General features: G+C 38.9%; 2 protein-coding genes across 2 annotated transcripts; one reads left to right on the top strand and one right to left on the bottom strand.

Annotated features, from left to right (window-relative positions):
* Positions 1-2194: 2194 nt before the first annotated feature.
* Positions 2195-13131, bottom strand: metap1 (methionyl aminopeptidase 1). Its single transcript, XM_030392256.1, has 11 exons — positions 12963-13131; positions 11994-12045; positions 11658-11767; positions 11246-11306; positions 8262-8353; positions 8077-8160; positions 6213-6351; positions 5366-5497; positions 4700-4843; positions 4533-4598; positions 2195-4222 (listed from the first exon to the last, which is right to left on the bottom strand). Exons 1-11 carry the CDS (start codon positions 13077-13079, stop codon positions 4056-4058), a joined length of 1164 nt encoding a protein of 387 aa, XP_030248116.1. The 5' UTR covers positions 13080-13131; the 3' UTR covers positions 2195-4055.
* On the top strand, positions 13096-23608 carry eif4eb (eukaryotic translation initiation factor 4eb). The gene is made up of 7 exons (XM_030392259.1): positions 13096-13234; positions 14377-14480; positions 16961-17056; positions 17183-17246; positions 18205-18318; positions 22721-22860; positions 22961-23608. The coding sequence occupies exons 1-7, from the start codon at positions 13217-13219 to the stop codon at positions 23073-23075; spliced, it is 651 nt and encodes a 216-aa protein (XP_030248119.1). The 5' UTR covers positions 13096-13216; the 3' UTR covers positions 23076-23608.
* Positions 23609-24292: the final 684 nt, after the last annotated feature.

The following is a 24292-nucleotide window of genomic DNA, read 5'->3' as shown; positions in this document are numbered from 1 at the left end:
TTGATTAAATAATTTATCGCTGTAAATGTGGGACTCTCTTCAAGGTTCAATGGTGCACTTTCACTTCCACAATATTGAGTCAACGTGGAACTGATTTGAGAGAATTACTCTAGCACCTTGAGCTGAGCTGTACTAAACTTAGTCAAAATATGAAACAGCCATGTTTCCTCAGGAGCTCAGTTGACACTCTCCAATTGAAACCCAGAATTCCAATCATTATTGTATTTTAAGATAATCAAATGCTAATAATCAGTAATGAATTCTTATCTAAACAGAGTATGCTTTGATCACTTTCTCATTAGACAAACGGCAATTAATGCAGACATCAATAGCGTAAGAATGCCTTCTGAAGGCATGAATGCAGGTACAGATAAGTCTATGCTCTGTGATTACATTACCCACAACTGTTGGATTTAGGCATCAGTTTAGAATTGAGGAAAAAGAAGAGTTTGGATTGACCTGTTTCGAGTCTATAGCTTCATATTTACTGTAACAACATATTAGTGATCTGTCTTTTTGTATAACTGCAACCTGCATCACTATGACAGAACATTAACTAAAAATAATGAGGAAAAACTCTGGGCAGTCTCATCTGTATGTTTAGTATAAGAGTCATTGTAAAAACCCACAAGTTATACATGAAAGTAAAGATGTTGTGTTAAAATATTACTTAAAAATCAACTATATAATTAGTACTTCTATTAAAGTTTTAATAGTATCTTATATTAAATGTAGAAAATTACCTCTGATACTTCAACTATAAGAAGTACAAGTAAAAAAATGTTTTTAAATTATACATATACTTACATGTACCTACAGACTGTATACCATGGGCTGGCTGATTTTGATCCAATATAGAACATTTTTCTGATGATCAGAATTAGTGTTATTTTGTTTTATCCGATTGCTGATAAATTGCTAATAATTAAGGTGGCAACAGTAAACCCCTCCCCCCTGGCGTTTCTGCGTAGTATTATTGGTGGCATTGCTGCTGCAAGACAACTGGATTGTTTCCATATTCCTCAGAGGCGCAAAAACAACACAGGACAAAACGCAAATTTATTCAAACATTTAGTCCATAAAAGAAATGGATCACAAGTTAACCTTATTTTTCCTGAGTGACCAGGTTTCCAAAACTGTTTAATGAAAATGAGGTTTATAGAGAAACAATGTGAACGCTGAGTGTTTCATTATTCTACATCCAATACTTTGTCTTTGGATCAGTTTGACCCATTTTAAAAAGACTACTGACACGAAGACAACAGGAGGGTACTTACGTACATAACATGATGTGACTGGGCATCATGGCCTAAAAATAATATTGCAATATTTTAAGTTTATACCACCAAACATGATATTGACCTTGATATTTTGAAATCTCCTCAAAAGTCCTTCATTAATGCTAGGATGGTGCGACAAAGTCAAATATCACAAATATTATATCCCGATATGGATATTGTAACGATAGTGTACGGATGAAGATTGATGTGGTCACAAAATATTAACACAATGAGATTTTTGATAAGTAATAAGTAATCAGAAATGTGATGATTAAGTATTGACTGAGTAGGTACAGTATATCACTAATATATATGGCCCACACCTTTCTGACTGGGTGATTTGCACTTTATGGACAGGATACTGTTTCAAGTTAAGAATTTATAAAAGTGGCTCAGTTCTTCACCTGCTCAAATTTCTACTATTATTCATTCATATGCTATGGCACTTATAATGTCACACTACTTCATTTGTTTTCTTTTCCGCTTTTTCCGTGAGGGTTGCAGGATGTTGCTGCTTTTTATCCCCCTGAGGGGGGATCCAGTTCTACTCATGGGCGAAGGCCAGGGTACATCCTGAATGAGTTGCCATCTCATTGCAGGACCCTTACTGATGACAGTGGCTGCCCCAGGGGCCAACTGCACATCAGGAGCAATTCTGGGGTTCAGTATCTTGCTCAAGGATACTTCGGCATGTAGCTCAGTCCCACCCCAGGGGAGCCGGGGATTTGAACCAGCGACCTTCCGATCACTGGTCCACCAGCTCTACCCACTGAGCTACAGCCGTCCCAACTACCTCAATTCTGCTAAATCAACATTTGATTTCAACTACCATCAGCTTTGATAGATGGCATGATTTTTCTTTAAGTCACTGCGGACTAAATGCTTGTGAAGTAGTGAAATAAATATGCACTAAATTGAGTGTAAAAAGGCATTTTAATTAGATGGTGAATTAACAACTTTGGGATCTGGATCACCAATCAATTCAAAGACAAACTCACCCACACAGAGCTACACAAGAGTCATTTATTACTCCATTCGAAGAAATACAAAGAGAAACTGGGATCCCATTAGTCCTCCGAAAATTTAGTGATAATGAATGTTGTTCAAACTGGGACAATCCCAAAGTCAAGGTAAAATGGTGACTGTCGAGATAAGGGGGAACATCAGTGAATGCGCCTTAAGTTATCAGGCTAGATTTACACGTTAAGGCTTAATTTGCTACACAAGGGCTATAGGGAACATGAGACACACTGATATATTCCTCAAAGCAGGATTTACAAGTCCAGTACTGGAGCAACTTTGTGCTCAATATTATTGTCATTCTGGATATCTACGTAGAGAGATCTGCTGTTAGGTCATGGCTCCCTTGCCAACGGTGGCTGACGTCATCTACCGGAAAATTATGTGTTATGTATTACATTACATTTAAATTAGAGTGCTTCTACTGGACACTTTTAACAGGTACATAAGACAATTAATCAATTACTTATTGAATATTTTTCTTTCAACAACAGGTGAATTGTATTTATTTTTTATTTTGCATCTTGTAAAGTTTTACAGCTCTCACATCTGTCAATTTAATATGAAGCTACAATCAGGTGACAGTAAGCTTAGCTTGGACTTTCTCAGCTTGCCTGGCTCTGCCCAAAGGTGACAAAACTCTCCTACAAGCTATTCAAGGTCACTAATTAACCCATTATATCTCATTTGCTAATCCATACAATTTGTAAATGTGACGATTGCAGATTTACAAGGGGTTATGTGCCCAATTATCTCTTTGCCACAAAAATACTATTCTTTCTCCACCTACTTTTTTGCACACATTGAACAAACAACATATGTCTGAATTACAGAGCTTTCAAGGTGCTAGTTTGCATTCTTTTTTTACTTTGAACACAGCCAGGCTAGCACTTCCCCACGCTTCCAGTCTAGGCTAAGGTCACCATCTCCTGGTTGTAGTTACATGTTGAAGGGACAGATATGAGAGCAGTATTTATCATCGGACCTAACTTCTCATCCAAGTATATTTCCTAAAACACCAAACTATTCCTTTAAATACATGTTAAACTCTGAAGAAATCCAACATGGCTGCCAGAGGAAGATTTTTGTTGGGTGAAATCTAAACTTCCAGTTTTTCCGCCCTAAGCTTTAAAGGCAAATAAGGTTCACAATGCTGGTTGTTGACGTCATGAGACTTGTTGACCCAGTTTCCTGGAACCCTCCTCTGTCTATATTGCTGATTCTTTTCAGTCCATCTCTGGGAATTTCATACGATTAAGTTAGCAGAGGCTGAGAGAAAAGAAGCAAAGCATGGGATACTAGTTGGATTTGCCCTGAGCTCCACACACCACAGACAACAACTAGCTAGCCAGTAAAAACTCTGCCTGACATATTCCAGAGGTCAGATCATGCCCAATGTCAAGCCCGAACACTAAACAAAACCTAATAAATACTTTCATATTACTTTCAGAAGACACAGTTGTCACTAATAAAGCAATCCACGTTTGATATAAGACACATTCAAGTACTTCCATTTAATCTGAGGACCCATATTCAATTCAAAGAACAATGAGAGCCACAGTTAAACTGAGCTCTAGGAGTGATGCCTCTTGTTTCAGGTGTGTGTGTGTGTGTGTGTGTGTGTGTGTGTGTGTGTGTGTGTGTGTGTGTGCGCGAGCGAGCGCGCATGCGTGCATGCGTGCGTGCATTCGAGACCCAGAGGTGCTGGGTATCTGGTGTCTGGGAAGTCCAGTCCTTGGTGCGTTCAGGTCCAGCCTACATCTGAGTCAGGAAGTGAGCGCGGCCGTTGTCCTCAAAGCGCCGGGTGAGGATCTCGCAGCCGGTCTCCGTCACCAGCAGGGTGTGTTCGAACTGAGCTGAGCGCTTCCCATCTCTGGTCACCGCCGTCCAGCCGTCAGGCCATGTCTCGTCTTGCCAACCACCTGAGACATGACGCACAAAAACACACATCGCTTTGGCTTACACACCATCAATTAAACAGAGTTGTAGAAACATAACACGTCAAGTCTGGCACTGACTCATTGGATAGCTGTGAGGTATGGACTACCTGAAAAACCCCTGAGCAGTTGAACATCCATTTCTTTAACTGTTTGTCATTATATAATTGACAACTTTGCAAATTGTGTAATTAAAGCAATTATATTACATTCATATCCATACAAATGAATTTCATCTCTACAACAATCCCTACCACTGGCCACATCATTCATCTATAAAGGCAGCTCCACTCACCTTCACATATCATAGGCTCAATGGTGAATACATGGCCAGGCTTCATAACTCCGACTGCTTTGTTTTCTGCAAAATTAATAAATATAGACATCATCCTCATGTGGGAAAACCTATAATTACTTGAAGATATTTAATATTTCAAAATTGGCAGAAATGTGACAACTCACTGGCATAATGTGGCACATTGGGAGCAGTGTGGAAAAGTCTGTGGATGCCGTGACCACAGTAGCTCCGCACCACAGAGAACCCGTTGGCCTGAGCATGCTTCTGGATAATGTTACCTAATTCTCTATAGCGAACACCAGGCTTCACTGTCAAAAGAAAAAGAAGGAAGACAGAATGAGCGTTGCAGGCCTTGGAAAAAAAATACTGTAGTTTATAGTCTCATAAATACTACAATTCTGAGTCAGATATCAACATCTTAACAATATTTAACAATTAACCAACCATTTTTGGTAAGCATTCCTTAAAACTGGCTATCAAAGAATGTACAGTCGTGGTCAAAAGTTTACCAACGTTTTTTTCCCCAAGTTAAAAATCTAAGTCGTAAAGAAAATGTATATCATGGCAGTTTTCAGTTCCAATGATTTCTAGGCATAACCATTTCAGAATCAATTAAAATGCAATCTGTATTGTATTTCTCTTCTGCAATTCTTCTTAAGGGTTACCATTACATTTAATTCCAAAATCTGATATTCTCCCATAGCCATTTAATGCATCACTGATAAAAAAAAAAAGTCTAAACAAAGTGCAATGAAGGTGACTTTGGTAGAACAGTATTTTATAAGCACACAACATCAGTAAAATTGAAGAAATCAAGCTGGAGTTCCTACCCGAGTCAATGGCTTGCATAAGGCATTCATATGTGGTCTGAACCAGTTTCTTTGCTTCTTCATCCAGCTCTCCAACAAAGAAGGTTTCATTGAGGTCACCATGGAAACCGTTATAGAAGACTGTAATGTCCACTGCATAAGGGGGAGATGATGAATATGCGTTACCAGAAAAACTTCATTATATCACGATGAAATCATGATTCATTCAAGTCATGATTCATGATTAATGAAACATAATGGCATGAACATTGATTTTTATAAAAACATCCATCCATTTGTAAGGCCAAACATGTCCCTCTTTTTATCACTGCTGATAAAATTGGAGCCGCTAGTGGGCAAACTGGGACTTTTCCCACTTAAGGAGAAACACTGAGAGCAGAGGATGTGACTGGCAAATCCCTACTGGTTAAGATTAATGAAACAATTTGTCTTGTCGGAACACACAGCGAGAGTTGAGTCGCTGGCAAGTACTCCATCAGATGCTCTGAGGGGAGTGGCTGATGGAAGATAACGCCTTTGCACAAAGTGTCATAAAAAGGCTAAAATTGGCAAACTCCTGCTGACAAACCTTCAGGATGCTGGGAGAACCATTTATCATGATGGAGGAATACCCCCACATACATACAAACACTCTCTTTAATAAGACACTTCCCTACATGCAAACTAAGTTAAATATTCTTGGTTTGACATTGAGAATTTCTGAGCATCTTGAAAGGTCAATGTTAGGATTGTAAGAGTCACTTCTAAAAAATAAAACAGTAAAGCAGTAACAGATAGGAGCAAAACAACTGTTAGAAGCTGTTGTTAGGGTCCAAGAATCATGTCAAGTGTAGTGAAATAAACATACCGTTGAGGATATCTCCTTCTTGTAGTGGTCTTCTATCGGGGATACCATGGCAGATAACCTCATTGACAGATGTGCAGCAGGATTTGGGGAAGTTGTAGTAGTTGAGAGGTGAAGGGTAGCAGTTCCTTGCTGTACAAGCCTGATCAGAAAGCAAGTAAAGTAAGCCTTTCTCCTCGTGATGCTGCCTTACAGCTTAATGCACACAATCCTGTGTTAAGATGAGTCGTACATAACAGTGTGTCTGTCTTGTCAAAATGTTGTACAAATGTTAACTGAAGTTGAACTGACTTTCCACAGCAAGACCTCATTTATATGATCAAACTCATTATTACATTATTTATAGCAGCATCTGTTCCACAACAATTATTTAACAGATTTAAACTAGACTAAGAGTTTACAGCAGGACTAGTTTTGAAGGAAATGCCAGTATGCCAACTAGTCACAATGACAATGTTGCTGATGTTTGGCGGGTATAATGTCTACCATGGCCACCATCTTACAGCATCATGTCAGCATACTAACAATTGATAATGAGACCAGAAACAACAAAAAAGTCTGATGGTAATGTTATACGTTTTGAGGGCATTTCCTCATAAGCTACAGAACAACCTGTGAAGTATATGGATATGGAAAGATGAGGGGAATTAGGAAAATCACTCTGTTACAAGAGTTGTTGTCTTCCTAAGACTAAATTTTTGACCATACCAGCTCAGAGGAGCATTTGTCAGAAGTCTCGGGTAAAGTGATGTTTGTAATGTGTCATTTGCAGCCTAACATCACTGAATTATTAGAGTAGACCATCTGAAAAGTGTTTCATAAATGCCATCAATTCACTTGCATAATAATGACAGGCTAAATTTAGCTTATTTTTCATTTTATAGAAAATATCCCTAGATTTAGGCTAATCGATGGCTATATAAACTTAGGTGGATTTTGATTGGCTGTCATTGTCTATGTCATTTATCAAATCACTCAAAAAGTGATGCTAACCATATACTTTGGCTGTGCAGTATGTGGTATGTGGATGCCTTCCACTCGAGTTAGAACAATTTATAAAACGATATATTTATAGTTATTGTTAAAAGGTGCAATATGTAAAAATTTTAGTTTAAAATATCCAAAAATGTGGTAGAATTATCACCGGAATGTAAAGCAATTTTGATAATATCTCAAAGATATCTATGTATTATGTCCTAGGGATATCTATTAAAGTTTGCATGCTAAAGACATAGCCCCTAGCCACACTGTACCACAACAGGTGATAGTCCAATAGAAAACAACACCAACAATTCCTTGGCCAAGCAGAGTCAGCTTAAATGACTCCTAGCTGCACGATTATTTGAGCACACTAGCTAACTGCAGTTACAGATCAGCTGTTTCCGTTACATCTGGCGGCCTAGCTCTAGCTCATGGTAGACTCAGACGGACGGGTGCCGCTTGGCCATCCTCAGGAGCAGGTCCATTGATTATGTGGCTTGGCTACACTGGTGATGTGAAAAGCAAACTACTAGCGGAGAAAACGCAATACTTCGGAGGATAGATCCGCTGTGGTCCATGAATGTCTACACAAAATGTTGTCTCAGTACATCTGGTAGTTGAGATGTTAAAGTGGTGGCATACCAATTGACACTGGCATCTTAAGAGCTACATCTCTCATGTGGCTAATATAAACATTTTATTACATGTTTGTCAATAAGTGAAACAAGCATGATGTTTTCAGGGAGTAGAATTTTTGTTTTAAGACTGAGGCCTTGCATTTGTGTGGGACAGTTTTCTTCAAAACATATTCTGTTTGTGTTACTTGAGGTAAGAGAGGACACCACATCCAAGCTTGTATAACTCATGTTTGTCAGTGAATTGATACCAGATGCACGGCGTGGTCGATTTCCTCTGTTGTAACTCCTGGTTTCACCATCAAGGCTGCAATGTCCAGCACTTCTCTTGCCAGCTGGGATAAACAAACATTTCAAAACAAAAATGGATTAAATGGAAAACCCTTAACAAAACCATGGACACACGGTGACAACAACATGATGTCAGTTTTATTACCTTGCACACGACTCTCATGCCTTCAATGTCCTCAGGAGACAGGATCTTGATCTGTGACGTTCCCTTCAGAAATTGCTCAGACTCAGATATCCCTGTGAGAAGGAAACAAAGACAGACGATCGCCATCATTCACACGTCAACGCGTGAAGCTGATGAGCTAACTGAAATGGGACCTTACAAGGCAGGTGTCAGAAGAATCATACAACAATTAAAGCAATCATGTCAGATCCAAAAAAGGTTACTAGTACATAGCTGTTAAAAATAAAATTGTAACGCACTGGTAACAGATCAGCTGGTATGCAAGTTCAGGTTTTGCAATCTGTATTGAGGGAATAAATTATATTGGAGCAATCTAGATGGATAAATAGCACTACAGGTAAGAGGAAAATATGTATTGTTGATTTTGGTGTGAAATTACCCTTTAACCACTGTTTTCATTTTAAAAATACAAACACATAACAAATATACGGCAAAAGGTGTTTTGTTAGGAGATTCCTTCAACTTAAATCTCATATTACTAAAAGCTGGTGGTGCTCTCGTACTATGGATAACTACCTGCTTCTGCACAGAATAAGCTACAGCATCAGTGCCTGAGCAGAGGCAGACTCTAATGACACACTGTCGACTCAGAGGCAAAGAGCAGGACTGTTACCGTTATATGTCATGTGCTGTCAGCTTGACGATAAATTAAACTACCTGCAATTCCACTATAAATTGAACAGGATCGAAATATTATTCTTAGACTGAAAAGCACAGCTGGATGGAAGTACATGTTGGTCAAATCACTGGCGTCATCTACAATTCGTTGATTCATAATTTATTAATTCAACAAGATGATTGTTGGATGAACATGAACAGTTGCCTAGTAACACAGACTTTAGACAGGTGTACGTACAAGTCAAATACAGCCCTCCTTTTGACCTGAAGAGCCCACAGTTTGAGTGCAGCAATCAATTGGACTTACGTTTGCTGTGATAGAGCTGCTCAGAAAAGAAGCAAAGCATCAGAAAATCAGTGTGCACATTACAATGTCTTCATAATGGTACAGCTCATTTCCTAACATATCATTAGCAATCACAATTGCCATTGCCAATTTATATTTAATTTTATAAAGCAGTTACAAATCTGACTTCAGCTCAATAATAGTACATTAATTATTACTGCCTGTGTGCCTTTGTCCCTGAAGGTATCACAGGAGAACGAAAGGAGGCTGTAACCATGACAACATGTGTATGGATCTATGCAGTCAGGTGACACTGATGTAGAGGTTGCCATGGTTGCACAATGAATAGCTTGCCCAGAGAAATAGATGTAAATAATGCTGGGTTATAGTTATGGGTAAGGCTGACATGCACAGGCTTAACAGAGCCATCTACACCACTACAATTTAAAAAATCAGCTGATAGATAGATAGATAGATAGATAGATAGATAGACAGATAGATAGATAGATAGATAGATAGATAGATAGATAGATAGGAATGGTTCACAAAAGCCACGATTCGGTTCATATCACAGTGTTGTGGTCACGGTTTTGTGTTCGGTTCACGTTGATCGTTAGGAAAATCAATTATGTCTTGTATAGTCAGGTTAGAAAAATATAAAAGTAAAAATGGCTCCTAAAGCTCTGATCCTTCAATTAGTGCACACAAAAGAATTTAACTTTACTATTTTGACAACCACATTATATACCAACAACATAAAGTAAAGCATAGGCTCTATCAACAGTAGACTTAGGTCCCTGTTTATCAGTTCTTAATGGAAAACTCAAATTTCTTCCACTTGAAATTTAAGTGCAGTGTTTGAAATACAATCAAAGAAATAGGGCTGGATTTCTTACCAAACTCAAAGTGTCACTGTGTTATCTAAAATAACAAAATAAATAATCGAGATTATCAGGTCATAAAATATAAAATGTAGCATAAACCAAACAAATACATACTGCACTGCTTCGCAGATGAGCTGACATGTTAGTCGTGTTACTGTTAACATAAACAACACGTGTTAACAATGCTTGCACACTGTTGCACTTTTGTCAACAACTTTCTTACCGCCGTCATCGTAGGTCACTCTAAATGCAAAGTGGTCCCATACAGCAGACCTGTGCTGCTGGCATATCTTCTAGCTCTGACTCTTTTCCACTTGCCATGCCCACAAACGTCTCAACAACTGACCTAAAGATACTCTATTACCATCAGTTACACCGCATCGCTTCTTCTTCTAGTTGTTTACTGGCGGTTGGCATCCAGCTCAGTACCTCCACCTGCTGCTCTGGAGTATACACGCTTCACCTCGTTAGTAAATGAGGAAAAGAAGTTGCGCATGCCTATGAACTGTACGCGACACATGCAAACTGAACTGAGACAGTCGTACCAAACGGTTTTCATAAACCATTCCATATATACAATCTAACATCACAAAAAAGTGAGTTTAAGGCATTAATTTACTCTATAAAATAGAGTAATTTACCCTATAATATATTATAGAGTAAATTAATGGGTAAAACTCCCTTTTTTGTTTTGTTTGTAGATGCTACTCTGAGGAAAAACAAAATAAATCGGTTGTCTTTTGATCAAGGGTTCTTTGCCAAGAACTAATTCTGAATCGAACAGAGGAGTTAACATTATGGGGTAACCAAAATCATTGACCATCATCCTCTGCAAACCAGGAGTAGCCATGACAAATTTCATGGCAATATTGCCAGCAGTTGTTGGGGTATCTTGGTTCAAAATAAAGTGCTCGACAGAAAAACAAATGGGTGGATGGACTGACCAACATCATCATTTTTAGGTCCTGCAGCTGGTGGACAAAGCACTCCATAAGCACGACAGTGTGAATATCATGGGACTACTTAGCCGTTGGAATCAGTTAGGACAGGGAAATCACAAGTACTTATATAATCTCTTTGTTCTTTGCATGCGTTTTACACTTTAAGATAAGACAAACCGTCTCTCATATATTTCATTAAGAGGGGAGCATTGTTACCTCTGGGATGATCAGAATAGTCTGGTCTTTGGATGTCGCCAGGCACGGACCTCATGGGAGTCTACACCAGGGACAAGAAGAATTTTAAATTGTGGAATACAGATAAATTGGATCATAGATGTGCCTGTGTATGACCCTGTGTTTGATTTTACAATGATTTGAAAATATACAGTTCGGGCTGTATCAGTGACCATCACCTCTGCTCAAAATGAATGAATGTAATTTCGAAACTGCTAACAGGGTGCGGAATTGTTTCACAAAAGGGCAGTTGACATTTTAAAAATTAGTAAAAAACCAATTGGAAACTAAACAGCAGTACAAGTATGCCCGTCTGCACTGAAGTCTTCGTTCCCATTTTTAAGTAATGGATCATGTGAAACTGTGAAGTTTGTATTTAACAGCAGCAACTTACTAGTGGGTAGTGAGGGCGTAGTTTTCCTGTGTAGCGGTAGCCTGGCCATGGGTCTGTGTTGATGTCCTTCTCAACACAGTTCTTGGATTCATTCTGGTTCTTGTCCTCCTCTGACAAAACATAGCACAAGGTCTCTGAAGCATTTGGCATCACTGTGCAAGTTCATAGTCAAGGACTATCAACTGTTCTCGACTTTTATAACAAGCTCTAATTGAACACCATGTACAGGTTGTTGATTTCTAAGACTTCAACTTGTCCCTCAGTACTATGAACTGAAATATTTTACACATATGCTGTTAACAGAGCACAGAACTGACAGTGATAAATAATACATACTTGCTTTTTTGTGCAGCAACTTGTGAGACACCCAGCTCCCTTTGAAACATTCCTGGAAATAAAAACACACAAAAAATTTAAAAAATTAGGAGATACAAGAACAGAGAGACAGATCTATGCATATTTTGACTGCACATTTTGCCCAAAAGTACACTTGCCTAATGTCTGACCGTCACATACATAGTCACTGACCCTTTCAAATCCAGTTATACACAAAATCCTGCATGGTTGCACCCTGTTACATATCTTGCACCATGTAAAAGTTCTGTAGAAGTCTACGTAAAACTTGATACAATCAATAACATTTATCACAGATCTCAGTGCCGTTTGTGCCTTTATTTAAAAAGCAGAGAGAGACAGGGTCAAGTTGCACAGCCAAAACTGCAACCACAGCAAAGACCTCTGGGGTCAAATACCATGGCACCACAAGAGTATTTCAGCTGTCAAAGCTTAGTATTCAAAGAACATAGCATTAGATCAACTCAAAACACAACACTTCTCCAAAAATAGCAGACATTGCAGTTTAATGATCTATGGGTAGCGACATTTTTCTGAGTAGTATCTGCTGCAAGACAAATTAACCATGAAGCAGCATCCATAAACTAATCCATAATGAACACGACATGATAGCCTTTTTAATTTTGACATGGGATGCTATAACGTTATCACTTATTTAAGCATTCCATTCAACAGTTAGCTAGCTAAACGCTTTACCTCAGCATACTGTGACAGAGATAACATCACTTACATTCACTGGTTACATTATTCATCCCCAGCAGTCTGTACAACATTACACAGCTACCTTAACGAGTATTCGTTCACGTTAAGCAGAGTCGTTACCAGCCTTTCCCGAGCACCAACACATGTCTACCTAGCTTGACAGTTAGCAGCCTCGTGATAAGTGACCGGGCCTTGGTGAGGTGTTAACAGGCCACGTTTGAATCGGAGAAGCTGAAAAAGCAGCAGTACCTGTGAACAGAAATAGGAGCCTTGGATACCAAGCTTGATACATGTGGGACACTGAAGTTTGGCGTCCTTGCAGCAGCCCTCTGTCTCACACTCCCTTCTAGCCTCGGTGCTCGCCATGCCTTCGTCTACAGGAGGGGTGGAGTCGCAGAGAAGCAGCCAGCCAGCGGCGGCACACAGCGCATGTCCGTATCGGCGCCGTCACGTTGCGCAGTTCTGTCCAATCAACGCAAACTTTTCTAACAGAGATTTGTAAGATGGCGACTGCCGAACCGGTGAGCACTTTCTCATAAGAACATATCAAAACATTTTGGGGGACCTCCTGGTTTAGTTTTAGGGCGAGATTACATTAAACTATTATAGACAACGGTAAAGTTTAATCCGTAGAAATGAATAGACCGGTTTTAAAATCACATGTGCTGTTTTGACTAGTTTTAAGCTTGTCTTCTGTGCCACGACCTAAGCGTAAAATAGGAACGCTTGTGAGTTGAGATCTCCCAACTTTAAGGCTGACGTTATAGCTAACCGACGTGCCGTTCACCTTTGCGGAGAACTACACCAAGTTCCATTAGAAAATGAATTACTTTGGCAATGATTAGGATAACCGCAAAAGTACATACACAAGTGACAATTGTTTCAAAGGATATGGTTTTTGTCAATGTACTAGTAAATTCCGCATGTAAAATAATCCACCAACTACAAATAGTACCTTTGTAGCTCTAATGTGAACTGTCAGAATTGGTTGACAGTGCTCCCTGCTGACCTCTACAATGCAGCGTTAGCTTGTTACTTTAGTGGCTGGGGTTGATGTAAAATTGGTTAAGCTAGATGATGGTAAAGTTAAAATGTCTCTACTTAAACATTGTTTGGAGTGTGAAATGCTTGACGAATTGAAGCCTGGGTCTACGTGTTTTGGATAGAGTGTTCTGACACTGAAGGATTTTTTTTAGTCTAGATAAATGTAAGGAAATGTATTGTTGTTGTTTCTGTTCACAAACAAATATTTTGGGAAATGACACAGTCTCACTTAACAATGGTTAGCTACTTGCCAACAGTAGTGGGTCATGTTAGCAATAGAGGTAGCTAGCCAAACTCTAGCCTCGCGTCACTGAAATGTGTGCCAGATGTTTATATCGGGTTTCATTATGAACGCCTCCGTCACGGAACTTACTTTTAAAAAATAACTCTATTATTTTGTCCGGTAGGGTGTCTCTAAATGTTGTCATGTGTTTAATTGTACCACGATCCGTTTGCCATGTCTGAAGGGCTGACTTATGTAACTAACCAATAGCTGGAAAGTTAGTACAGGGGCGATTTGACGCCATCTGTTACATGGTCATTTCTCCACTGCAGACGTAGTTCCACTAAAAAACCCACTGCCTACTTCCCCCATCTCTGTGTCACTGCTTTGTTTTAGGAAACCAACCCAATTCCATCCCAGCCCGATGAAGATGGAGCTGAGGAGACTGGACAGGAGATTGTGAGCCCAGATGCCTACATCAAACACCCCCTTCAGAATAGGTAAGTGTGTGCAATCAAACAGGTATTTAAGACAGCCAATGTAATTAAAGTAAGCAGCCAAACACACGTTCAATCTTAAATTTTATTTTTTTTCGAAATGATGTAGCAGGTATTATGTGAAGTGGTCACTGTGGAAAGCTCTCTGGCATAAAATGTAGGGAAATACAGAATCATCAAAACATTCCCCTGTCACAGAACGGACTGGCTCCTGATATAGTGGGTTAGCAACAAATTTAAAATATATATTTTAATATTTAATACATTATTTAATATATAGTCTGCTAGCAGTAGTGTCATATAAAGCACAGATAGTTCAACAGAACTGAAATTAGTTGATTATTTGATTTCACAGAGATGTTTTTTTAACAGTCATTTGTTCAGTATGGCTCCAGCTTCTGACCCAGATGTGAGAGATTTATGTGTCTGTAAATGGAATGACGTTCGGGTTTGTGATGTTGTCTGACAAAACATTTGAAGCGTCTCTTTGGTTTTTATTGACTAAACATTTAATGAATTAATCAAATCAATAAATAACAGAGTAATTAGAAATAAAAGATAATGGTTATTGCTTTCATAATTATTTGACAAATTATTCACTCATGGTTATGTAAAATCAAGCTTATCTTTGAATTGTAATTGTATTAACTGCTGGTAGACATGTATTTGTTTGGTTTACCAGTTGAATTAGGAGCAGAATGTAATAACTATGAGCATTTGTTTCTGTTTAGTATTTTACCTGTGTTAAAAACAGAGAAATCATATACATATATCGGCACAAGTATGTGATCACCGCTGGCTAGTCTGCGGTTCCCAGATGTGAGTGTGTGAATGTGGAGCCAGAAAAACGAGAAAAGAAAAAAATTGGTCACAAAGTTGTTTGATGTCTAGGCATAGGTCAAAAAATGTATGATTGGTCCTCTTCACAGCTGTATGGAAGTGAAAGCAAGACATGAAGTGACCATTCGCCAAAAACAATGAACACTGTGTTCACCAGGAGGAAGCTGAGCATGTCTTTGAACAGTGCATTATAAAAACATAAAACACAAAATAGAAGTGTAAAATTTTATTTTTCTCCCAATTTGAACATGCTCATTTCCAGATATAATAAATAGCCACTTAAACTAAAATCAGTTATCACTGGCTCTTTGATAAAAGTACAATTATGAGAAAATATACATGAATTAGTGATGTTTTGATGATTTCTGTAATTCTGACCTTGTCCTAGCATCTAAATTATAATATACAAGTATAATATGATCTCTAATAATATCCCTGTATTTAGTGACTTAATGGTAAGCAGTGTTACCTGTACCTCTGTTTTTCTTGTGTTAAAGTGGGTTATTCACAGTCCAAAGAAATTCAGTCTGCTGAACTGGATGCTTTATTTCCCCACAGTAACACTGTGATTGTCAGTGGTCTGTGTGGTGACCTGTCCGGAACATTTCAAAGTGTTTTCCTCTAAGTCCATACTCACATAGCTTCCAACTCCCTTCTGTGCTGAATACAAATAAGCAAGGATCGAATATTTTATATGTATTCAAATTCCAAAAGGATGTTTGTATCCAAAAGTATCACATAAAAAAGCCAAATTCCAACCGAACAGAAAGCCAGCCAGCCAAAGGAAACATTGGACACTAAACACTTAAAGGGGCACTATGTAATTTTTGAGAGGAAATTCAAACTGTTACTCTATTTGAATAAACAAGCTGTTCTCATTGGAAAATAAGGTCCCTAGTACACTGTTTGAAGCTAGAGAGGTGGAAGAGTCTGCCACATATAAACAAAGTAACACAGAATTAAATTGTGTTGTCCTCTAAGGTGAGGAGATTTTCTTTTGGCATTGAAAAAATCCATCAATGAAGATATTCCCTTCTGATTAAAACTTGCCTTCCCAAAACTTCATAAAGCACCTTAAAGTGGCATCTCACATGTTAGGCTTGAAATACATAGTTGTAAATCTTAATAAGTGAATTACGTTATGTTCACAAATTAACCATTAAAGTAGTGCAAAATGACAGAAAATCTGTCATTGATTTTCATTAGTCTGGATACATTTGTCAAGTACATGACGCATCTATTTCCATCCAGATAATTTATGCTAGTATAAGTCAAACAGCATTAGTCTATTAGGCGGGCTGGGCGATAAAAAACACCTTCCAAACCCACTCAAAGACCAGCTGCTTTAACAGCTATATGATAGTGTTGACAGCCACAGTTTTCATTATTCCTCAACCTAAACAACTTAAGGCAGCTGCTGAGCCATAATAGGATCAGGTATGACACAACTCCACAATTAAATGGACAGATTGAGTGATGGCTTGATTTACAAAACAGTTTGTGTCAGCAGCAGGTTCACCCGTATGTTGCTCATTTGCTCTATGGTTCAATGGCTCTCGGTTGCTTTTGTTTACCTCATACTTAATTAGCTTGTTATATTTATTAATGCTATATTAATGTCTTGTTCTGTCTCTGCCAAATAGATGGTCTCTGTGGTTCTTCAAGAACGACAAGAGCAAAACATGGCAGGCCAACCTGCGACTCATCTCTAAATTTGACACGGTCGAAGATTTCTGGGCGTAAGAAGCAGTCTTTTTGTTTTTTCTGTTCCTACATGGACCGACTATAGCAGTAAAATTTCATACTGATTTAGAAATACTGTTAGATCTGCATGCTTTCTTAATGCTGTTCTCTCTTCATTTCAGTCTCTACAACCATATCCAGTTGTCAAGCAACCTCATGTCAGGCTGTGATTACTCCCTTTTTAAGGTATATTTGATTTATAACACACGTATGTACACATGGAGAGAGAGTGAGGAGTACAGATAAAAGAATAGTTGAAACCACTTCAATATTTTTTCCTTGCTGGTATTGTGTATAAACTAAAAACAGTGTAAAAGGCTACAAAAGGTCTTTCTATCAAGGTGGATGATCATGTTTATGTAATGAGATATTTTGGTCTCATTTTGGCCCTGTTTCCACCCCTCAACTTCCTTGTCCAATATTCATTGTACACCGTACATTTGCTGTAGCACAAGTAGGGCAATGAAACTGGCATTTTCCATTATACAACATAAACAAGGGCAAATTAATTATATTTCATGCACAGACCATTGCTCGAGCTCTCACATATGGCAATAGGTATCATTCACATCTGAAGTACACAAAGAAAAAATAATATTTTGGTTGTAAAGCAGGAAAGTCTTCAACTATTACCTTTGCGAAAATTGTTTGCAATGAATTGAACATTAAAGGGAAAAAACATTGTTATTTCCACCAGCTAACCAATTAAGTCTGATTGCAAGATTTTTACCTAAGCATAATCACATAAGACCCCTGCAAACAGAACAGTGCCTGATTGATGAAACAAAGAGATGTATTTGAGACAAAAGCATCATTAGTTTAAGGGAGATAAACAAACACACGTGGGCAGGATTTTCTCTCTGACTCAGTTTGTTGCTCACCAGGAAAACAGCTCATCTAACCAGATATGATGATGGAGCATGAAAGGTGTATGTGGAAGTTTAGAGAAAGATGTTAACACAATATTACACTATTACTGGACATTTTGCTGCCTTTTGTAGTCTTCTAGCTGGAAACTTTTTCAGATTTAAATGTTTCTTGCCTTAATTGGAAAATTCCTTGTAGGACATGTAAAAATCATGCTGAAACCTCATTTTTAAAGGCTGTTTGTGATGTGTATTGACTGTTTGAACCATTGCTGCAGGATGGCATTGAACCCATGTGGGAGGATGAGAGGAACAAGCGTGGCGGGCGCTGGCTGATCACACTGAACAAGCAGCAGAGGAGATCAGACCTGGACCGCTTTTGGCTGGAAACTGTATGTCTGGCTGCTGTGCTTTGTGTCCTGTTCAGTGTTGTTATCCAAATGAATGTTAATCATTTCTTTAGCCTCTTCCCAAAGCAGTGCATTTATTACCTGCTGACAGCCATTATTTGTTGTACCTCTCTTATCAATTTATTTGTCACATGGCTGAAATTAGTAATTACATCCTCTCATACCTTTGAAACTGAAGTGAATCACAGTCACAGTCAAGTTGACTGAGAATTTACGTTGTTGCCAAATCTGCAGTCCAGACAGTGTTGTGGTGAGCGCTGTTGCTGCTTCGAAGGTCACTGACAGTGATACAGATAGCCACCAAGCCATGACTTGTCAGTTTGCGGACGGCACTGACTCTCCTGTCCATACTGGAACCATTGGTCTGTCTGGGCTGAAAGAGGTCACTTTCTTTTCAATGGCATCCTCACTAAACATTTCACTTTATATATTTAAAAAAAAATGTTTATCATTGTGGACAGTTTCAAATAAACGGTTGTGTGGCTGTGGGACAATTAATATGGCAAGGGTAGAAACTTTAAAGCATTTAGATCAGTCCTAGCAGGCTGTCTTCTTAGGCTGAAGTGCTGCCTCTAGTGGCCAAAAGCTGTGTAGTAGTAATACTAGCAATGTCTGGCCACAAGTGTCAGCACTTGGGGTTTTTACGATGACACGCCATTTTGCATGCCGTGTCATTTTGCATTTTCATTACCAGTTTTACCTTGCCAAGTTGAGCCATGGAGATTGTTCAGAGTGTTGATCCAAAGTGCCCCCGCCTTGGGCTGCAGTGACAATTCGCGTCCACAGCCTTAACTCTGTTAAGAACTCCGAAATCATTTGACCATTACTAGCTGTTAGGGTACTTTTGGTTGTAGTGATTAAGTTAATTATTAATCAGAGTTACAAACCGACAGTTTAGTACCTTTTTATGAGACTGATTCTTCTTTAAGGGTGGTGCTGCCGAGGTGATCTAATGTAAATTGGATCTTATCATTTATGATAATTAGTAATAATGCCAGTTAAAAATTTACATTTAGGGCATTTAGCAGGCGCTTTTGTCCAAAGCAACTTACAGTAATTCATATACACATTCATAAACTGATGGCAGTAGCTGCCATGCAATATCTTGCTCAAGGACACTTCGACACATAGATCAGGGGAATCAAACCAGCAATCTTCTGATAACAACACGCTGGCGCTACCCCGGAGCCACAGCTCTAATCTAATGATTAATGGTTAAAAGTCATACATTCTGATTACATTGACCTCCATTTCTGTCATTAAGGAACACACAAATTCACTTAATTCAAAAAATTTATTGAACTACCAAGGGACATGGATGATGAATAAGGACCACTAAACATATATACATATGTACATATATACAACTAGAGGGGATACATTTTAAGTCATGAATTGATTGTAAATGTAGTTATTAAACGTTTGCTGCAGATAAATGATTATTTAAAATGATGAAATGATTATTTTTTTATTTTATTTTTTTTTTTAAACACAGCGGGAATACTACACCGAGATCAATTCAAAAACAAAAATCATTTAAGAATTAGCTCTGCATCAACTCAGTATAAGTACAGAATGCATGAAGATGATTATTTCTTACTTTTCTTTGGTGGTGGAAGGGCTGATGATGAGGCAAACTCCCCGGAAAGTGCCAAACATGGCGAGCAGGCTCAGTGATCCTCATTCAGCAGGTCACAGCCAGATGATGACCACTGTACAGTACTTTCAGCAAAGCAGCTGGTGTCACTTCTTCATGATGATGAATCCAGGTTCAGACAAGGCCTATCTCAGGACACTGAGACACAGCACGTGGTCTCAAAATTTCATTTTGGAGTTCACTCTGGAGCTTTGCTTTGTTCTCAGTAAGAAGTAAAAGCAGGGGGCATTACTGCAGAGAGCCCAAAAAGGGGGTGATGAGCCAAGAGTCAGGATGAGAGGCAAAGGAACAAGAGAGAAGAGCAAGAGAATCGAAGAGCATGTGTTGTAATGTTTTATAGTCTAGGGGCGTGTTTTGGAGTGAAGGGGATCCTTGGTGCTCTTTTTCTGTATTACTTATTAATTCCTTTGTGTGGAAAGAGAACTGGCTGCTCCTTTAACGGGTGTAATGTGATTGATTAAAATAATTTTTTAATTATACACGCCGGCAAATTAGAAACTCACTCGTTCTGTCGTCAAGAAATGCAACATGTAGTAGTAACCAATGGAAACACTAAGCTTGTAAGATGAAGTATTATAACAAAAAACATTTGTTAGCATTGGATTATACAATAGTGACACACATCCAAACTAATTTATAATAGAAGTTTAATCATAAGAAACTCATCATCATCATCATGGTGAACATCAATTACTCTAATGTGGTACAAAATCTTAAGACTGTCGGAAAAGTATTCGTATTTTGCGGTGGTGGATCGTAACTAGGTTGAAAGAAGAGCTTCAAAATGCAAAAAGAAAAAACAGGAGCAAGAGACAAAAAACATAAATTAAGCAATTTATTGAAAACTGATCAGCTGATCAAAAGTTTAAGACCATGAGCCCCAAAAAAATCAAAAACAGAACTAAAAGTGTCAAAAAACGACTCCTTAGTGAGTAACCCCACTGTTCTTGTGATCACTTAAAACATTTATTTAGGCATGTTTGATGCAAGTGTTTCCAGGAGGCTGGTAGGCATCCCGGTCTGAAACTGACATCCGTTTATCCTAAACTTTCCTTGCCATCCATCCTAAATATTTTCGATGGGATTTAGATCAGGGGAACACGCAGGATAGTCCAAAAGGGCATCACTGTTCTCCTGGAAGACGACCTTCGTCAGGCAGACGTTGAACTGCGGCGCCATCCTTTTGAAAGATCCAGCCATCACTGCACAGATGAGGGCCCTCATTCAAGAGGGATGCCTGCTGAAACATCTCCACATAGCCAGCCGCCGTTTGATGTCCCTGCACAACCTGAAACTTCATTGTTCCATTGAAGGAAAAGCACCCCAGATCATGACTGAGCATCCTCTACTGTGCCATGTTGAAAACAACTCCAGTGGGAGCTCCTTGTCATGCCAGGAGGTTTGGAAGCCCTGTCAGTGCCCCATGTTTGGCAAGTTTGTGGCGTGGGAGGAGACGTGGTCTTTGAAGACGTTTTTTGTTCTTTAAGCCCTTCTCTCGTAGATGCTGTCTTATGGTTATTGGGCTCCAGTCAGCATCAGGAAGGGCCTTTATTTGGGTCAAGGATCAGCCTCCTTCGATACTCCGGATCCTTCACCATCAGGAGGTCATGAAGTGTGAATGTCTGGCAGAATATTACGTGAAAGCCAGATTTTAGTGCAGATTATGGTCTTGAACTTTTGATCAGCAGATGAACAATCTGTTTGAGTTTTCAATAAATTCCTGCTCCGCTCCCGTTTCTTCTCTTTGCAATTTGATGATCTACTTACAACCTTGTTACAATCCACCATTGCCAGATGCAAATACTTGTAATTTCCCAAGTCTGTGGTTGGTGGACAAGGCAGGTCTTCTCAGGTGTGTCTCTTGTCTTTCTTGACACCCTTCCTTCTTAAGGTTAGAGGTCACTGGGTCTGTGTGTGTTTCTGCGCGCTCCAAGACAGTCAAAAGGAGCATATATTTATATATTCCTGTATTCGGTTTGCAACAGAGTTGCAAAGTCTTTATGTGTTAGCCTTTTTCTGGTCTATGTCCAGGCCATAGTCTGGGACCAGGGGAACAGGGGTACAGTGTTTTGATGGTTGTCCTGAGCCAAAGTTGTTGCCTAACCCCTTCACTTTTACCTGCAGTAATGAAACAGCTCATTAGAGACTTGATCTTGGTCTTGAGAAGCTGTAGCCTTTTTTACTGTCAGTTGTGGCCTTCACTGGGCCTCTTCAGTCACTGCTAAACTGCAAACTTACAGCTCTCTGCCCTCCTTCTCCAGCTGCTGTGCTCTGCACACTTAACACTCAGTCTCTTGCTCTTGCTCTACCAGTCTGCTGTATTTTTTGGTTTCACTTTCAGCAGTTTCTGAAGTCATGTTAGGTTTTCACCAGCAGAAACTTAACACTCCTGATTGGACTGTTTCATAAAAAAAAATGCTTTAAATAACGGAGGGCTTTTATTTGGAATTATTATTGTTACATTGCAGCTCCACTGACCACTCCACAAGACAAGACAAGACAAGATAGCCCTGTTGTAATGAAAAAACAAATCCCTGCTTTCGTGCTGTGTCAGAGTAGAGTGCAAGTTCTGCTTTGAATGCCATACCATGGAGATAATGTGTTTACATACATTGTCTTTACTGTGTTTATGCAGAAATGTTGAATAAACAAAAATAAGATATGTAAGTACTATTGAAACATTAATGCATTTAAATAGCCTTTTCTCCTCTCCATCACCTTCACTAGCTCCTGTGCTTAGTCGGAGAGGCCTTCGACGACTACAGCGACGACGTCTGTGGAGCTGTGGTCAACATCCGCACAAAAGGAGATAAAATAGCTGTCTGGACATCAGACTATGAGAACCGGGAAGCTGTGACACACATAGGGTGAGGCTGGTTTTCACTGGTTTTCACGAGTATTTCAATTCATGAAAACAGGTCACAGCATTCTTCTCATTGTCTTATGGTGTAATTTTCCTGTCAACAGGAGAGTTTACAAGGAGCGCTTGGGGCTTCCCATGAAGATGACTATTGGCTACCAATCTCATGCAGACACAGCCACCAAAAGCGGTTCAACCACCAAGAACAAATTTGTTGTTTGAGAAATGCCCTATGTGCCTCTTTTCATTTCCTTGTCTTATTTGTTGTTGGTGCATATGTTTACCTTGCTGCAAAGACTGCGGAATGCAATCTGGAGGACAAAAAAAGAAACAGTCCAAGACTACCTGCTAAATCTTTCCTTAACTTTCCCAGGACTTATAAATCACAGGAAAAAATCCTTTGGAAAACAGCAGAACATGAATCTTCCTAAACACTAACAATGAGAGGTATTAATAGAGGAGGAGATTTAGAGTGTATACTCTACTAAAGAAACTTGTGTTTTTTGTTTTTTTTTAATTCAGAGAAACCTGAAATGCAAAAACAATGTATATTTCTCTCCCATTTACTACAGCATTGTTGGTTTGCTGTAATCCTTAATGACATTAAACACTTTTAATTTATTGTTAATTTGCCCATATTCTATTAGTCCTTGGTTTTATGCTTCACTGTTGCATATAATGGTCAACCTTTTTAAAATATTTCTTGACTCATATTCATTTGAGTGTTAATATAATTAAATATGGTTTTGCAATTATTAGTTGTTAAATTGTTTTGTACTTCTTTGCAAACTGTAATTGGTACATTCCTTGTTATTCATTTGCTTTTTTGACTTGAAGTGTACTGTGGGATATTGCCTTGAAAGTCTATGAGGACATTTATAGTAGACAATCCATAGTTCCCTACCAATGGTAAACAATCCTACTATCTCAAATAAGAATACTTAAGGAGACATGATCAGGAAAGACCTGGTACTAAAGTGACAAATTCAAACCCATCGACCCCCACTCCATCATCTTAAGATCCCTTAAAATGTCAGTATGAAAAGAACTTTGAGAGAAAAGGTTACGTTGGAAAACACAGCTTCCCATCTCAGTTCATTGCCACCTTTAAAAATGCCACTGCAACATCACAAATGTCATCACGTTCTCAGGGATCGGCATTCTTTAAGCCAGCAGGCAAAGCACCCGCATCTAGATCATCCTTTGATCTAATAAAACGTTAAGTGACTGTTGGTCCTTGTTGAAGTCATGGCATGGTTCTGGCGGTAAACTTTAAATGTCAGCTGATGTATCGTGCCAGATGATTTGCAAGCACAAACGTAAATGATGAACATAATTGTCAGACATTGCAAAGTGCTTCACAATAAGCCAACACCTGTCTATCAGAATCATGTGGTGAACTTCACCCCTGCGGCATGTAATACAAAGCATTGTGAAAG

This window comes from Sparus aurata, chromosome 16 (genome assembly GCF_900880675.1).
Source record: "Sparus aurata chromosome 16, fSpaAur1.1, whole genome shotgun sequence".
Taxonomy (NCBI): domain Eukaryota; kingdom Metazoa; phylum Chordata; class Actinopteri; order Spariformes; family Sparidae; genus Sparus; species Sparus aurata.
The sequence above is the reverse complement of the archived record's forward strand: the minus strand, read 5'-3'. Positions and strand labels throughout refer to the sequence as shown.

What these genes read in the sequence shown, in the direction of transcription:
- metap1 (XM_030392256.1), bottom strand. Translation starts at nt 13,079, where the DNA reads ATGGCGAGCACCGAGGCTAGAAGGGAGTGTGAGACAGAGGGCTGCTGC. An exon ending in GCATGAGAGTCGTGTGCAAG is followed by an intron (nt 8,161 to 8,261) that starts GTAATAAAACTG and finishes TGTTTATCCCAG; the next exon opens with CTGGCAAGAGAAGTGCTGGA. An exon ending in TATGCAAGCCATTGACTCGG is followed by an intron (nt 4,844 to 5,365) that starts GTAGGAACTCCA and finishes TTCTTTTGACAG; the next exon opens with TGAAGCCTGGTGTTCGCTAT.
- eif4eb (XM_030392259.1), top strand. An exon ending in AAACACCCCCTTCAGAATAG is followed by an intron (nt 14,481 to 16,960) that starts GTAAGTGTGTGC and finishes TCTGCCAAATAG; the next exon opens with ATGGTCTCTGTGGTTCTTCA. An exon ending in GAAGCTGTGACACACATAGG is followed by an intron (nt 22,861 to 22,960) that starts GTGAGGCTGGTT and finishes TCCTGTCAACAG; the next exon opens with GAGAGTTTACAAGGAGCGCT.